The sequence below is a fragment of the Herpailurus yagouaroundi genome, unplaced genomic scaffold (assembly GCF_014898765.1).
Source record: "Herpailurus yagouaroundi ecotype Mexico unplaced genomic scaffold, PumYag 141, whole genome shotgun sequence".
Lineage (NCBI taxonomy): Eukaryota > Metazoa > Chordata > Mammalia > Carnivora > Felidae > Herpailurus > Herpailurus yagouaroundi.
The window spans coordinates 64114792-64131770 of NW_024412396.1; the positions used below are offsets into that span (position 1 = coordinate 64114792).

The 16979-nt window shown below is 42.0% G+C and overlaps 1 protein-coding gene across 4 annotated transcripts in view; it reads right to left on the reverse strand.

The window, feature by feature from the left end:
* Positions 1-8894: 8894 nt before the first annotated feature.
* The window catches only part of CATSPERB (catsper channel auxiliary subunit beta), a 107608-nt gene continuing 99523 nt past the window's right edge, over positions 8895-16979 (reverse strand). For all 4 annotated transcript variants that reach the window (XM_040478034.1, XM_040478032.1, XM_040478035.1 and 1 more), the window contains one exon: positions 8895-9307. In XM_040478034.1, coding sequence (XP_040333968.1) covers positions 9104-9307 — 204 coding nt within the window. In that variant the 3' untranslated portion in view covers positions 8895-9103. The remainder of the gene's footprint in view (positions 9308-16979) is intronic.

The following is a 16979-nucleotide window of genomic DNA, read 5'->3' on the forward strand; positions in this document are numbered from 1 at the left end:
TTAATAATGTCTTTTGCGGTGCAATAGTTAACTAATTTCAAAAAGCACAGGTCATTATTTATTTTTTTATAGATGGTGCATTTGTATCGTATCTAAAAACTCATCAGCAGACTCAAGGTCATGCAAATTTTCTCCTACTTTTTTTTCCAGAAGTTTTTTTCTATGATAATTTTGAGTTAATTTTTGTATAAGTTTGGGAGTATGTGTTGAGAGTTTTTTTTTGCATATGGACATCTAGTTGTCCAAGCACCATTTACTGGAAAGGCTTTCCATTCTGTTCCCTTAATTGATATATCTATCTTTTCCCCAACACCACCTTCCTTCAAAGACTGTAGAATCATAGCAAGTCTTGGAATCCGACAGCACGAACATCCGAATTTGTCCTTCTTGTTAGAATCGTTCTGGCTAATCTAGTTCCTTTGCCTTTCCATATAAATTTTAGAATCAGCGTGTCTATATCTATAAAAAATTTGTGGGGTTATGATTGGAACTGCATTTAACCTGCTGATCAAATTGGGGAGAGCTGACATCATAACAATATTGAGTTTTTAATTCATAGATTTAACACACTATATCTGTTCTGTTTACTTAGATCTTCTTTGACTTATTTCATCATTGTTTATACTTGTCAGCATATGGATCCTGTATATTTTTTGACTGGTTTATATATATTTCTTCTTCTCATAGAGAATAGAAATTGAAACTAAAACAATAGTACCTTTTACAATGGCACCAAAACCATGATATACTTAGTCTCTTAAATTGTATGCAAGTCCTATATGCTGAAAACTACAAAAGGCCGATAAGAGAAATGAAGGAAGATATAAATAAGTGGAGAGAGGTAGCACATTCAGGAGGTGAATCATTCAGTATGGTTAAGATTTCAATTCCTCTGGGGGCATCTGGGTGGCAGAGTCAGTTAAGTGTCTGTCTTTTGATTTTGGCTCAGGTCATGATATCAGGGTTGTGAGATAGAGCCCAGTGTCCGGTTCTGTGCTGAGCATGGAACCTGCTTGGAATCTTCTCTCTCCCTCTCCCTCTACTCCGCTCCTGCTCCAGTGTATACACATGCTTTCTTTCTCTCGAAAAAAAAAAAAAAAAACGTGATCTCGAAAAAAATTTAATTCTCCCCTAATCTAACTATTGACTCAACACAATCTCAATCAAAATCCCATATTTTTTGTTGAAATCATACCAAACCCTGTAGACAAATGTTCGTTGCACATTTATTCCTATTTGCCAAGAACTAGAATTGACCAAAATATGCTCTCATCGGTAAACAGTTTAACAAACTGTGGTTCATCCATACAATAGAATGCCACTCCGAAATAAAAAGAAACAAAGTAGTGATATACACCATATAGACAAATTCCAACTGCATTCTGCTATGAGAAAGAAGCCAAACTTATAAGGTTATATACCAGATGATTCCACTTATATGACATTCTGGAAAAGAAAAAACTGTAGAGCCAAAAACAGACCCACAGCTCCCAGGCAGTAAGAGTGGGAGAGGTGTTATCCACAAAAGGTCAGGAGAAAATTTTTTGGAGTGATGGGAAAGTTCTGGATCTCTCTTTTTTTTTTTTTTTTTTTTTTTACCATTTATTTTTGAGAGACCGCGCCTGAGCGGGGGAGGGGCAGAGAGAGAGGGAAACAGAGGCAGGCCCGGTGCTGACAACAGCAAGCCCACCCAGGCACCCTAGATCTTGATTGTGATTGTGTTTACATGAATGTTCACATACATTTGTCAAAATTCTTAGAGCTGTATACCAAAAAGGATGAATTTAACTTGCATATAAATACATGTTTCTCTAAACTTAAAAAAAAAGAGGAGAAATAAAAATAAAATTCCACAAGTTTGAGTTCCAGACAAAATATATTAAATGAGACAAAGTTATGTAATAATAATTTTTGTCTTCTTGGGATGACCCCAGTGAACAGAAGGGCTAGGCTGAGTTTCATGTCCCTGTCACGTGACCACAGCTGGTTGATCTTGGGATAACCTCTCATTGAGACTCCTTTAGCCTGATTCCTGCCAAGGATTTTTTACTTGAATTGGAGACCTGAGATAGAAGTTGTAGTTGTGTGTGGCTCGATGTGTGGGAGCTTAGTCACACAACAGCAGTGTGTGAAAAGTTCTCACCAGGAACCCCCTGCTGCTGTAACCTGAAGCTGCCTGGGTCAGTGCAGGGTCCTGAGTCCCCTGGGTGTGACATGAGATGGGGGTGTCACACCCCATCCTGGGGGAGCAGGATAGATATTAGCTGACTTGCTTTTTAAAAATTTTTAAAAATTTGTTTAATGTTTATTTATTTTTGAGAGAGAGACCAAGTGCAAACAGGGGAGGGGCAGAGAAAGAGGGAGACACAGCATCTGAAGCAGACTCCAGGCTCTGAGCTCTCAGCACAGAGCCCAACGTGGGGTTGGAACCCATGAGCCATGAGATCATGACCTGAGCCAAAGTCGGACGCTTAACTGACTGTGCCACCCAGGTGCCCTGATACTCGCTGACTTACTGAAAGAGGAATGGATGGTTGCTTCTGACAGTACAGAGAGACTATCCCAAAAGTAGTGGTATATGTGAGATAGTCTTGGCCAGACTGCTTTGTGACCCTTCTGAATGAAGCTCTCATTACACATGGTCAAAAGCTCAGGTGATGAAAACCTGGTTCAGAAATGAGTTTAGGGATTTCCAGTTGTGTTCAGAGACCAGGTATATTTCTTTGATGAACATCAAAATGGCATCTTATATTTCCAAAGACGACTGCAACAATCCCACCAGACCCACAGGCTCTTGGCCGTGCCATGTTGCCACACAAAAGAAGTGGAGTCTATTCCTCCTCCCTTTGAATCTGGGATGGCCATGGGACTACCTTGACCATTAAAATGAAGCAGAAGTGACCTTGTGAGACTTTGAAGTCCAAGTATTGAAGAAAATCTGGTAGCTCCTACTTTTGTATTCTGGGGGGAAGCCAGCTGCCATGCAAGAAATCCAACTACCACGATTCCACAAGTGTGTGAGTAAGCCTAAACTAGCTCCATGGAGAGGCCATGTGGAGAGGCAGGTGCCTGGCCAGCTTCTAGCTGTTCTGGCCAGACCACCTGAAGAGCCAGGCATGTGAGTTAGGAAGCCATCTTAGATGTTTCACTCCCAGCACATGAAGGAGCCTAGACTTGTTAAGGAGGGTGGTTTCTGGTGGTCTGTTTCATTGGTGGCCTTCAAAAAACCTCATCTCTCAATATTCATGATCGGGCATAGTCCTCTTCCCTTGAATCTGGGCTAGCCTGGTGACTTTCTTTAGCCAATAGAACATGGATGATGTTGTGCCAGTAGGTGGCCCAAGCTTCTCCTTTTGCACCTTTAGGAGCCCCGGGCTGCCACAAAAGAGGTCTGGCTATCCTGGTAGAGAATCCACAAAGAGAGGCCATGTGGACAGGTCTCTTGAAAAGGAGAGGCCCTGAGACTCCACGGAGAGAGAAAGCAGCTCAGACATCACCACTGGCAAGACCAGCACAACAATTCAACTAAGTCCAGTTCAGACGACACCATCTTGAGCAAATGTAATGGTTATTGTTTTAAGTCACTAAACTGTGGAGTTGGTTGCACAGCAATAGATAAAAGCAGCAATCAGATAAGAGAGGGATCTTAAAACTTGATGTTTAGAATGAAAGTAATGGACATGCCTGTCTTGTTGGGCTTGGCCACGTGGTCTGATCTGGCTAACAGAATGTGAGCAAACATAATGCATACTTCTTGTTTTAAGTAGTTTAGATGGGTTGGCTGGTCTCTTGTGTCTGGTCCTGTGCTGTGAGAAGAGCTGGCAGGTTGGCCCTTGCCCTTTAGCCTGTGTTCCAGAACCACAGATATGCAGGGCAGACCTGCTTTGAGGCGAAGCACCACAGCCTATCCACAGACCAGTGAGCAAGAAATACATGTTTGTTGTCATGAACCATGGAGAGCTGAGGTGTGAGGGTCGCTGCTCCTTTAGAATCCAATATGCTCAGCCAACCAAATACTGTCTAAATTCTTCCTTCAGTGAAACCTTTGTGGCTTCCAGATGGGCCTCTCTTGTAGGCTGAATCTCAAAATCTTTCTTGTGCCCGACTCTTTATTGAATGCTGGGTTCTGACTCAAAATAAACAGGACGGTGTTCAACAGAAGAGTTACAGCACGGAATTGCAGGTATAGAAATGTGCTGATTTTATTGTCAAAACTCTAGGGAAATGTTTACGGGCCAAGAGTTTGGAGATGTTCGACCAAAGACTGAAGAATATAGTACTGATTATTCTCAAGTTATTGTCATAGCGATACTGTAGTCAGTATGCTAGCTGAGGCTGCTAGCTGGGCTTCTAAGGGACTGAATGAACTAATGCAAATCTGACCCACTATCTGCATTATGTCAGGACACTAAAAGGCTATAGAGCGCCTGGCCCGTGGAGAGGAATTCAGACTGATGACACCTGGAAGTCTCTCTCCTTTTTTTTTTTTTTTTTTCTTTTTGGTGTCATTAGGAGTGGATTGATAAGGAAGGTATTTGAATCTTTCAAGGCATGCTCCCTGACCTTCTCTTTGGGTAGCTAACACGTCCACAGCACTTCCTAGGTGCCAGGCTCTGTTCTAATACACTTTGTGTATTATCTCCTTTAATTCCCAAATAATCCAATGAGGTAAGTAACATTATCACACTGACAAAGAAACCAAGACACAGAAATAGTTTCCTCAAGAGGACGCAGCTAGAAAGTGGCAAAGACAGCATTCCCACCCAGATGTTCCTACTCTGGAGCCCAAGCTCTTACCCGCCATATTGTATAGTAGGATTGGATGGGGGTGGGTGGTGCTGCAGTGAGAGCTGGATCCTGGTATTGGTGGAGATGGGAGGTGCTAGATGACCATGTCCTGCATGGTCATTACAATGACAGCAGAGTAGGCACAGTAATCACGGTACAGAGACAACCAGTGAAGGGCCTGGTACTTGGAATATTGCTCTATTTCAAGTGCAGGCCTTCCCCCTGGCAGGGCAGCAATATACCTTTACTGTTCTGCCCCCTTTGACTCTGCTCCCCAGGCTAGTGGGGAGTGAGTGGGCCACCTCACTAGGCTATAGAATATTATGTTTCATGGCCCTGAGAGGCATGTAGAAGCAAGTTCTTAAGATATCTTGATAGGATACATGTGTGATGGAGAAGAAAATCAAACTCAACAAGAATACACTTCAGCAAAGTCTGGGCTAATTCACTATTCTGGAGCCTGTGGGGGCCTCTCAATCCAAGGTAAAGGGCAGGCGAGGGCACCTTCCATCCCCACCACTAAAGAGGGCAGACAGTGCCTGGTAGGTCACTTGGGAAATGTGAGGCAGCACATAACACATAATGTTTAGAATATTCTGCTCTAATTCATTTTGGTTCAAAAAGTGGACAGTTTTGAGTGGCGTCTAGCCCAATACAAGCTGCAGTACAGATCTGGTTACTCTATTCTCATGATCTAGCAAACCTACGAACAAATTTAAGTCCTGTTTGTGTCAATCACTTTGAAGGCTCTGAGGTTTTATCCCACTTGCAAACTTACAAGGTAGTTCTGGGTGCTGGGTGAAGATACAAGACTCCCGGGACAGAACAAAGGACTATTTATCACCTTCAGCAATAGCATTAGCCAGATTATCAGCGTTTGGGCACCACATTTTTCACCCGAGTCTCAGGGTAACACAAAGAGGGTGGGGTGACATCTACCCATGTAATGAGTTACGTTATGTGAAAGGAACCCTGAACTTAGGGAACTTGACTCTTTGATAACAGGCAGTAAGCATGCTGCCTTTGGCTCTTGAAAAAGACATTGATCTTTATTACACAGTGATTGTGCCTGCCCATTTGCTTTGAATGCCTTATATGCTGCCATGGTGTTCTTCCATCCCTGCCACTTTATATTCCAACATGAGGAATGGGGCAATCCCTGCACTTCCCCCCCCCCCCCCCACCACCATGAGAATAGTAAAGCCCTGTTGAATGTATTCAGAATTTTCCAATCAGAAAAATCTAGAAACAGGTTATTCTCGTTTCCACATACATTGAAGTTTTGTATTAGGTCAAATTTTTTTTTTTTTTTAGTTACGAATGGGGAGACATGATATTCTTTTCAGTACTTTGCCACTTTATTAGTTTCAGCCCCTCACGATTTGCCTGTGACCTTATCCTCAACTGCACAAAAACAAGTGAAGCAATGGGTTGATGTTCTGGAATTCACTGCATTATTGTTACTCTGTCACCCAGAAATAGGTGATCTTATGATAAGGAGAAAGTCTACTGAAAGTCCGTGCACAATGGCCCCTTGGACACTGGCAATTTCCCTGGTTGGATAAAATGTATGTTCTATGCCATAATTCCCAGTAAACAGGGTTATTCCTTATAGCTATAACACATTCATTTGGGAAACAAGGATGGAGAATGAATGGTTCTTTTTAATATTTCACTTAATAAAATACTCCTGAGACTTTGCTCTCTGCGCCCTGAACTTTGGGCTCTGACAATCAAGTCATCTCTCCAGCTAGTGTAGAAATGCTTCCAGCAGTGAACACGATATTGATTCCACTAACTTGGAAACCAAGATTGCCATGTAGCCTTTTTTGGTTCCTAGTATATTAGGAAAACAGGCAGAGGGAGAATAATTGATCTTACTGAGGAAAAGTAGAGATGCTGTAACACAATGAGGACCAACATTAACCTGGGTGGATCCTGGGCCACAAAGGTTTATTACCAAAAATACCCAAGGATAATGACCAACGGAAAGTAACAGATACCCGACAACCAAAGGGTAGGTTTACCAAAGACTCAGACCCTCGGGAAATGAAGATAGTTCATTCTCTTGGGCAAAGGATCCTAGTCAGTTGAGCGGCTGAGGTTCAAAGGCAAGGGAGCACATGGAATGTAGAGTGGAGAGGAATCTAATATCAGCTTTAATATGTGTTACAGAAACAAGGGTCATAAACTCTATTCACATTTCTTGTTTTCTGTGAAAGCATTGTAATTATCACCATTTCCCCCCTTTTCAAGAAGAAACTAGAGAAACTGATAGCAAGTAGGCTTTGAATTGTCTTTTTGGGGGGAAGAGGTGAATGAATTTGTGGGGTGCATGTACAATAGTTGGATTATCTTAGCAGGAGCATCTTTGAATGTACAGGAAGACACACGTGTGCATCTATAGACCATAGTATAGAATCTTAGGTTAAATAACTTACCAATGGCCATATGGCTAGTAAGTGATGGAGGGAGATAAAAACCAGGCCATACGATGTTAATATCAGTGGCAACTGAGTGTGGGTTATATGGGAACCCTCCATACTATCTTCACAACTTTCCTATAAATCTAAAACTATTCTAAAATTTGTAAACATTTATTAAAAGAAAAAAAAAAAAAACCCGGCTGTTAGACTCTGGAACTTACACTTTTAGCCACAGTGCCATGTTTTATCTCTAGATCTTTGGCCCAATGGATGCTCTGAAGAGTTGAAAAACTCTTGTTTCCTAGGTCCCCAGAACGTTCTCATTCTTGCCCATGACAAGAAGCGATTGTCCAGATTTTGCTTGGATTATCTTTCTATAGTATTCTTCCGATAAATTTCCCTTTTTATTACAATTAGACACGATCACTTTCTATTATGTGCCACCAAACAGCAACAGCTAACAATTATAGTATTCATGGAGCCAGGCGCTGTTCTAAGTACTTTACATGCAACTATTCATTCGGCCCTCACAATAACCTGCCTATTAATTATCTACCTATCAGGTGAGTATTAAGACTATTTCCTTTTTACAGGTGAAGAAACTCAGACACAAGGAAGTAACTTGCCCAGGTCACAAATCGAGGAAGTGGCAATCCTGGATGCCTGGCTCCTGAGTCTGATCCTTGGAGTCACCTTGCTCACTGCCACCTCAAGAGACCTTTCCCGATATACAGGCATGGCCACAGTTTATAGCTCTCAGAGCTGGGCTCTCCTGAACCAGATGTTTACCTTTTCCTTACGTTGTCAGAGCAGTGTGCTGCCTCTCCTGAGCTTTTCCAAGAGAGTGTAGCCTGATCTCAGAATGTATTGGCCATCTTCTGACTATTTGGGAGCAGGTGCTCTGAGAGAGCACGCAGAGGTACATCTCTTGGATTTCTGCACGTGGGTTTGTAAACCAATACCTTGCACACACAGTGTTCTTCCAACACCCCCATAATGGGGGTCACATCTCCCTCTTTTTAGGTACTACCGTCTGGTTTTGAAGTTGCTTCAAATGGCTTCATCTTTAATTCCTAGGAGGTTCTGATAGTACACCTGTGGATGGGTGTCCTCTGCACCTGCCTTTCCCTGGCAGGACTGCGTTCTGCTTATACTCTTTTGTGAACAGAGCAAGGCGCAGGCGTTCTGCTCCCACAGAATGGGCTCCGGTCAATAAAAGCTAAAACATATGGAAAACTCATTCCACACAGAGATGGTTGTCATTTTACAGTTTTCTAAAAACCTCAAGGAAAGTCTTCTATGTAAGGGTTAACATAAGAAATTTGTGGGGGCACCTGGGTGGCTCAGTCGGTTGAGTGTCCGACTTTGGCTCAGGTCATGATCTCACGGTCTGTGAGTTCGAGCCCCGCGTCGGGCTCTGTGCTGACAGCTCAGAGCCTGGAGCCTGCTTCGGATTCTGTGTTTCCCTCTCTTTCTGCCCCTACCCCACTAGTGCTCTGTCTCTCTCTGTCTCTTAAAAAATCAATAAACGTTAAAAAATAAAAAAAGAAATTTTCCGTATATGTAGGGGCACCTGGCTGGCTCAGGCAGAAGAGCATGTGACTCTTGATCTTGGGGTTGTGAGCTTGAGCCTTACATTGGGTGTAAGGATTAAATTAAATAAATAAATAAACAAATAAATAAATAAATAAATTTTCATGTATTTAAAATAGGAAAACAGAATGGTAAACACACTGACAAATAGCAATTTGAGTTATAATGAGTTGAATGGTAATAGCATTTTATCTCATTTTTATATTCACATTTAAACATATTGTTCTAGGAATTGTCTAATAAAAACAGGAAATAAAGAGAGAATTGTGATTATTGTTTGCTCACTATTCAGATTTTCATCTATAAGGCAGCTGATTGATGCTGAGATTTGATAAGTTCACTTTGTTTGTTGTCATAAAGTTTTGGAACATATCACCTGGGTGGATGTTACGTATTTGAAGCATAAATGTTATAAAAATCAATGCCCCCAGCACTACAGCTGTGGCCACAGCAATAAGTGTGTGTCCTGGAAATGGCAATGGTACTTCATCAACATAAATCTGCAATGGAAAAAGCAAAGTCCGTTAGCTTTCTGAATCTAGCCATTCGAAACACTGAACTTCATATGATTTCCCCAACAGCAGAGGTATTATTAACCAATTTAGCAAGCTTCTGCTCAGCTACATGCAGATATTCGGCATCCACAAAGCCCAGAGACAGTCACTTGACAATCTGGCAAGAAATGATTTGCACACAATACAGGATAAGAATTGTATTTACCATCCTATACCTTTATCATCGGTCTTTAATGGCGGCGGTAGGCAGGATAGGGCGGGGAAAAGTTCTGTGTTCAGTTATAGAGGAATGGACAGCGTGCTTTGGGAAAACAGGTAGGGAATGACTAACTGCCTAGGGTGACTAGGGATGGAGCTTCCTGAGCTGGATCTTGAAGAATAATTGGGTCCACAGAAGAGGAGAAGAAGAATGGGCATTCCCAGGAGGGGAATCAGTATGTGCTCTTTCAAGCCATCATCTCTTTAGAAAATCCTCTAGGTGTTAACATAGGGAAACTTCCATATATTCGAAATGCTTCCTACACCTGAATGGATAACTAATAAAAATAAGTTCCTAGAAGAGAGACAGGATTGTTAACAGAGAGACACAGAGGCATCTTCTTCTCTGGGACTTGAGTCAAGAATGGGCACCGTTTATGTTAAATGTAGAAGTGGGGACAGAGAGTGAGGTGGTTTGAGCCCGGTGACTTGGGTTTTGTCTGTGAGGCAGGAAGCAAGATCATATTTTGAGGTAAAGAAGGGATGAGTGGAAGTAAGACAGTGGCAAACGTGGGAAAATGCCAAGGATAAGAAAAAGGATCAATACGCTGTTTTAGGATACAGCTCAAATTAAAGTTACTACCACCTCCCTCCTAGTGACCTAAGGAGGTATGCCTTTCCTTAGAAACAGCCCTCGTATGCCATCAGTTCTTTTACAATTTCTCTCAGCTTCACTTATTCCATTCCTTTTTTTTTTTTTAATGTTTTATTTATTTTTGAGACAGGGAGAGACAGAGCATGAACAGGGGAGGGTCAGAGAGAGGGAGATACAGAATCTGAAGCAGGCTCCAGGCTCCAAGCTGTCAGCACAGAGCCCAACATGGGGCTCGAACTCACAGACCTCGAGATCATGACCTGAGCCGAAGTCGGCCGCCTAATCAACTGAGCCACCCAGGCGCCCCTTCTTATTTATTTATTTATTTATTTATTTATTTATTTATTTTTCACTTATTCCATTTTCGATCCTGCTGTTGTGAGCTCTATTGACTCACCTTGTACAAACCAACCACTTAGCCTCCTTTCCACCCTGTCAATCCAGGTTGACATAATAACATCACCAGATTCATCTTGGTAGGACACCAATCTGTCCATAAAACACTTTTATTTTTTTTAAGTGAAGTTGCTTTATTTGCAACCAAAAGAAGTTTGACCATAGGGAACTGTTACTGGAAGTGGGATGTTGTAAGCTGCAGAATTTAAAAGGTGGACCCAGCTGAGTGGTGTGGAGAGCAGAGAGAAACCATTCTTTGCCATCTGGGCAGATACTTATCCTTGCAATAATGGATCAGCTGGCCTAACCATCTCCTGTTGTACTTTAGAGCCAATGGTCTGTGTTCAGTTGGTACTGGAATTATTGGGAATTTGGTAGAAAATGTTAGATGCTGAATGGATATTCTACTTGTGGTCTTCCAAACGGTACTGTAAGAAAGCAAAAATCTTCCTTTTAGGGGCGCCTGGGTGGCTCAGTCGGTTGAGCGTCCGACTTCAGCTCAGGTCATGATCTTGCGGTTGATGAGATTGAGCCCCGCGTTGGGCTCTGTGCTGATGGCCCGGAGCCTGGAGCCTGCCTCGGATTCTGTGTCTCCCTCTCTCTCTGCCCCTCCCCTGCTCATGCTCTGTCTCTCTCTGTCTCAAAGATAAATGAACATTAAAAAAAATTAAAAACCAAAATCTTCCTTTTAAGCTGGACCATCAGAAGAGTTTGGATAATTAGCTTTGTTAAGAAAGATGTAATCTGGGGTGCCTGCGTGCTCAGTTGGTTGGGCGTCTGACTCTTGATTTTGGTTCAGATTGTCATCTCATGGTTCATGGGATAGAGCCCTGGGTTGGGCTCTGTGCTGACAGCATGGAGCCTGCTTGGGATTCTCCCTCTCCCTCTCTCTCTCTCTGCTGTTACACAGCTCATAGGCTCGTGTGCTTTCTCTCTCATGGAATAAACTTAGAAAAAAAAGAACCCTCAATTTTCCATTCAAAAAAAAAAAAAAGAGAGATCTAATATGTTTGTGGCCAATGAGAGAGACAGTTTATACGCTACCTGTAATTGCAAAAGTGAATTTTCTTTTCTATGCAGAAGTTAGAGCCAGAGGATACAAGTTACTATAATCATAGTCCGTTTGGGGTTTGTTTCCATCTTTCTGTTCTGCTTCCTCGGTGTTGGGTATCTCCCCTCCTAGTCCCCACAGCCCTCATGGGTGACAGCAGCAGCTCCTGGGGCTACAAGTTTTTTGTTCAATATCATCAAGAAAGAGCAAATACATGTCCCAGCGCTTGGAACAAAAATCCTGTGATTCACTCTGACTGGGCTGCTGTAAACCTTGATTCACTCTGACTCTGACTGGGCTCCTATAGACCTTGTGTCCATCCCCAAACACCTTTCTTCGAAAATGTTTAATAGCTTATTGCTAATAGAAATGTTCTAAAGCTCACTTTACGACATTTGAGGACTCCCACAATTTGACCCTAACCTACCCATGTTCTTATACATAACCTTGAGTTCCAGCCAAATGGCTATAAGTTATTCAAGAGGTAAGTTTTATATGTTCCCTTATCTGTCTTTGAGCCTGCTGTTCCCTCTACCCAGAATCCCTTCCATTTTTACCTAAAATAAAATTTGAGTCACCTCGCCAGACACTATAAAAATTTCACTTGTTCAGTTAAGCCATCCATTATTTTTTGAGACTAGGCACCTGTGTCACCTCTGAATTCTGTATTCTCCAGCAAAACCGCCTCCTCTAAAGTTCTTGAAAACAGTTTTTCCTTAAATGTTTCCCTTCCAATCTTCTTTGACTATCCAAATATTCCACACCATGTCTCAAAAAAGGTTAAACCCCAGAATCATAAACGAGTATATTCTGGACACAATGTCTCTTTACTGCCAAAATACTTCAATTTGCATTTCTTAAACACAAAGAATTCACTTAAATGGCCACATTGGAATTACCGAAATCAAGGAATTAACACTGAGACAATGCTGTTATCTAATCTACAGATGTTCAGATTTTTTCAGTTCTCCCAATAATATGTCCTTTATGGTGCACAAAAATCCGTTGCTTCGGGATACTTGAAAAGCAGGTTTCAACAGTCCCAAGAAATTTTACGCTCTTTTTTTCTATTTCTTAATGATTCTCTTTATTTTATTTTGAGAGGGAGAGGGAGAAAGAGAGAGAGAACACAAGCAGGGGAGGGGCAGAGGGAGAGAGAGAGAATCTTAAGCAGGCTCTACACTCACGACAGAGCCTGATACAGGGCTCAATGCCACAACCCTGCGATCATGACCTGAGCCCAAATCAAGAATCGGACACTTAAGCAACAGAGCCACCAAGGTGCCCTGATTCTTTTTATTAACTATGCAATCATTTCCTCTTTTTCTTAAAAAAATTTTTTTTTTTTTACTGTTTATTGTTTGAGTGAGAGAGAGAGAGAGAGACAGAGTGTGAGTGGGGGAGAGGCAGAGAGAGAGGGAGACAGAATCTGAAGCAGGCTCCAGGCTTCAAGCTGTCAGCACAGATCCCAATGTGGGGCTCGAACCCACAAACCGTGAGATCATGACCTGAGCTGAAGTTGGATGCTTAACTGAGACACCCAGGCACCCCCCTCTTTTTCTTTCATTCATTTTTTTTTTTTTTGGTCCCTCTTTCATTCCTGAAGCTTTGTTTCCTTCTGTTGACATTTCTTTCCAGTCTGAAGAACTTTATACATTTTTTTTTTAAAGAGAGTTTCTGCTGACAGTGGCTTATCCTAATTTTCCTTCATCTGGGAATGCTTTTGTCTTTCTTTCATTCCTGAAGGACTAGATATAGAATTCTGGATTGGCAGCCCTTCCTTCCCAAACTACCCCTGTCCCCCATACATTAAAGATGTTGGACAACTTTCTTCTAGCTTCTAAGGTTTCCGAAAAAAAATCAGCAGTAATTCAAATTGTTGTCCACTTACATGTTTTCTGTTTGTTTGTTTGTTTGTTTTTGGCTGCTTTCAAGATTTTTTTTCTTTGTCTTTGATTTTTAGTAGTTTGATTATGATGTGTTTAGACAGGATCTCTTTTGGTCTGGATTCATTAAGCTTCTTGAATATATAAATTTGTGTCTCCACCAAATTTGGGACATTTTCAGGCTTTATTTCTCCTCATTCTCCTCCTCCTCCTCCTCCTCCTCCTCCTCCTCCTCCTCCTCCTCCCCCTCCTCCCCTCCCCCCGCTTCTCCTCTTTCTTCTTTTCCTGCATCAATCCCTTTTTCCCATCCTTCACTGACTCTGGTGACATAAAGGTCACACCTTTTGATGTCATCACATAGGTTCCCGAGGCCATTCTTTTTTTTTTTTTTTTAAAGACACATTATTCAGCATCATGATCAGACTATTACATTTAGCAATCAACAGCATGGGTGCAAAAAAAAAAATCAACATAAAAACCCTTTGTTGGGATGCTTTACACTTTCCACAGAACCAAAAACAAAAGAACCTGTGATACAATTAATCACAAACACAGGCCTCAAGTTTTTGGCCCATACACATGAGTATTGTCTAAAACATGTCTTCTCTGTAGCAGCTAGGCCCTGCCATGCTGTGCGTGGCTGAGCTCACAAATCCGTCAACACCAAAGTTGTCATTCCCACCAAAACCACTTCCACGACCGCCACCAAAGTTTCCGGAACCACTTGGATCTCTTTGGCCAGATGAAACGCTCGCTGTCTGTTGCTCAGATAGGGCTCTCCTTACTTCGCACTCACAACATGGTATTTTTGAATGACGATCCGGTCTACAGAGTTATGGTCATCAAACGGGACAAAAGGAAAGCCTCTCTTTTTGCCACTGCCTCGGTCTGTCATGATTTCAATCACTTCCATTTCCCCATACTGTTCGAAGGAATCTCTTAGATGATGTTCTTCAGTGTCTTCTTCAAGGCCACCGACACAAATCTTTTTGACAGGTAAGTGGGCACCAGGTCTTTGAGAATCTTCCCTGGAGCCTGCCCTCTTGGTTCCACAACACTTCGCCCATCTTGTGTGGCCCTGCATTCATGGCTGCATCCACGACTTCCACAGTGGCTTACGTGACAAACGCAAAGCCTCTGGAGCACTTGGTGTTGGGAGCTCTCATCCCTACAGAGTCTGTGAGCATCCCCATTGCTCAAAATGGCTCTTCAGACTCTCATTGGTTGTTTCAAAGCTCAAAGCTCTGATGAAAAGCTTCCATAGCTGCTCAGGCTTTTTGGGAGACTCTGGCTTAGACATGATGGCAGTGGGAGGGAGACTTTCACAACGCTTCCTCAGTGGCGTTCATGGGCAGAAAGGAGGCCATTCTTTGTGAAGTCTTTTTTCTTCAGGGTGGATTTCTACTGATTTATTTTCAAATTCACTGATTTTTTTTTCTCTGCCATATTTGTTCTGCTACTGAGTCTATCAAGTGATTTTTAAGTTTTAAATACTGTATTTTTCAGTTCTAAAATTTCCATGTGGTTCTTTTTTACAGCTTCCATTTCTCTACTGAGAATTTCTTCCATTCCCTTTTCAGCCATTTCAAGTGTTTACCTTTACCCCATGGGAGCTGGTTATCATGGCTTGTTTAAAACATCTGTCTGGGGGCGCCTGGGTAGCTCAGTCAGTTAAGCGTCTGACTCTTGGTGTTGGCTCAGATCGTGATCTCACAGTTCATGGGTTTGAGCCCCATGTCAGGCTCTATGCTGACAGCATGGAGATTGCTTTGGATTCTCCCTCTCCCTCTCTCTCTGCCCCTCCCTCTCTCCCTCTCTCTCTCAGAAATAAATAAATAAACTTAAAAAAATAATAACGTGTAATTATTTTATTTTGCTGTCCAGAAATTATATTTTCTTAGTTATTGGCATAGTGAGTAATTTTAGATTTTATCCTGGACATTTAAGATAGTTATTTGGTGGGAGACAACTGGGTGGCTTGGTCGGTTAAGCAGCTGACTTCAGCTCAGGTCATGGTCTCATGGTTTGTGGGTTTGAGTCCCGCGTCGGGCTCTGTGCTAACAGCTCAGAGCCTGGAGCCTACTTCATATTCTGTGTTTTTCTCTCTTTCTGCCCCTCCCCTGCTTGTGCTCTGTCTGTCTGTCTCTCTCTCTCAAAATAAATATGAAAAACATATAGTTATATTGTGAGACTCTGAGTCCTGTTAAAAATTCTTTGGAAAGTGTTTTTTTTAAGTTTATTTATTTCGAGAGACAGACAGCGTGAACAGGGGAGGGGCAGAGAAAGAGGGAGAGAGAGAATCTTAAGCAGCCTCTGCACTGTCAACACAGAGTCTGATGAGGGGCTTGAACTCACAAGTGAGATCATGACCTGAGCCAAAATCAAGAGTCAGCCGCTTAACCAACTGAGCCACCCAACCAACTGTTGGGTGTTTTGTTTGTTTTAGTATTTGGACACACTGGTCGAGTTCAGACCCCAGGTTCCGCTTTACTATCTGTGGTGGCTCCATTGTCAGTTTAGTTCTCAAAACCTTTGCTATGCTAGTATGTGTTCCTGGTTTCTATGTTGCTCAGGGGTTACTCTAGAACTTAGGTGGTGTGTATATTGCATTTTTATTTTGAAGCCTTTGCTATGCTTCTATTTTTTTGTTTTGAATTACTGTATTTTTGCCAATTTTATTTTATTTGAGTTCTTAAGGTTTTATTTAAATTATAGTCAGTTAACATACATCTGCAGCAGTGTGGACTCATTACTGGGGCTGGCCTTAGGGCAGGGTCAGGATAGAAAAAGGAGAGGGAAAACTATAGAAAGCTTATGAAGGTAATTGAAGAAGATTTAAAGAAATGGAAAGACATTCCCTGCTCATGGATTGGAAGAATAAATATTGTCAAAAGGTCAATACTACCCAAAGCTATTTCCACATTCAATGCAATCCCAATCAAAATTGCACCAGCATTCTTCTCGACACTAGAACAAGCAATCCTAAAATTCATATGGAACCACAAAAAGCCCCGAATAGCCAAAGTAATTTTGAAGAAGAAGACCAAAGCAGGAGGCATCACAATCCCAGACTTTAGCCTCTACTACAAAGCTGTCATCATCAAGACAGCATGGTATTGGCACAAAAACAGACATATAGACCAATGGAATAGAATAGAAACCCCAGAACTAGACCCACAAACGTATGGCCAACTCATCTTTGACAAAGCAGGAAAGAACATCCAATGGAAAAAAGACAGTCTCTTTAACAAATGGTGCTGGGAGAACTGGACAGCAACATGCAGAAGGTTGAAACTAGACCACTTTCTCACACCATTCACAAAAATCAACTCAAAATGGATAAAGGACCTGAATGTGAGACAGGAAACCATCAAAACCCTAGAGGAGAAAGCAGGAAAAGACCTCTCTGACCTCAGCCGTAGCAATCTCTTACTCGACACATCCCCAAAGGCAAGGGAATTAAAAGCAAAA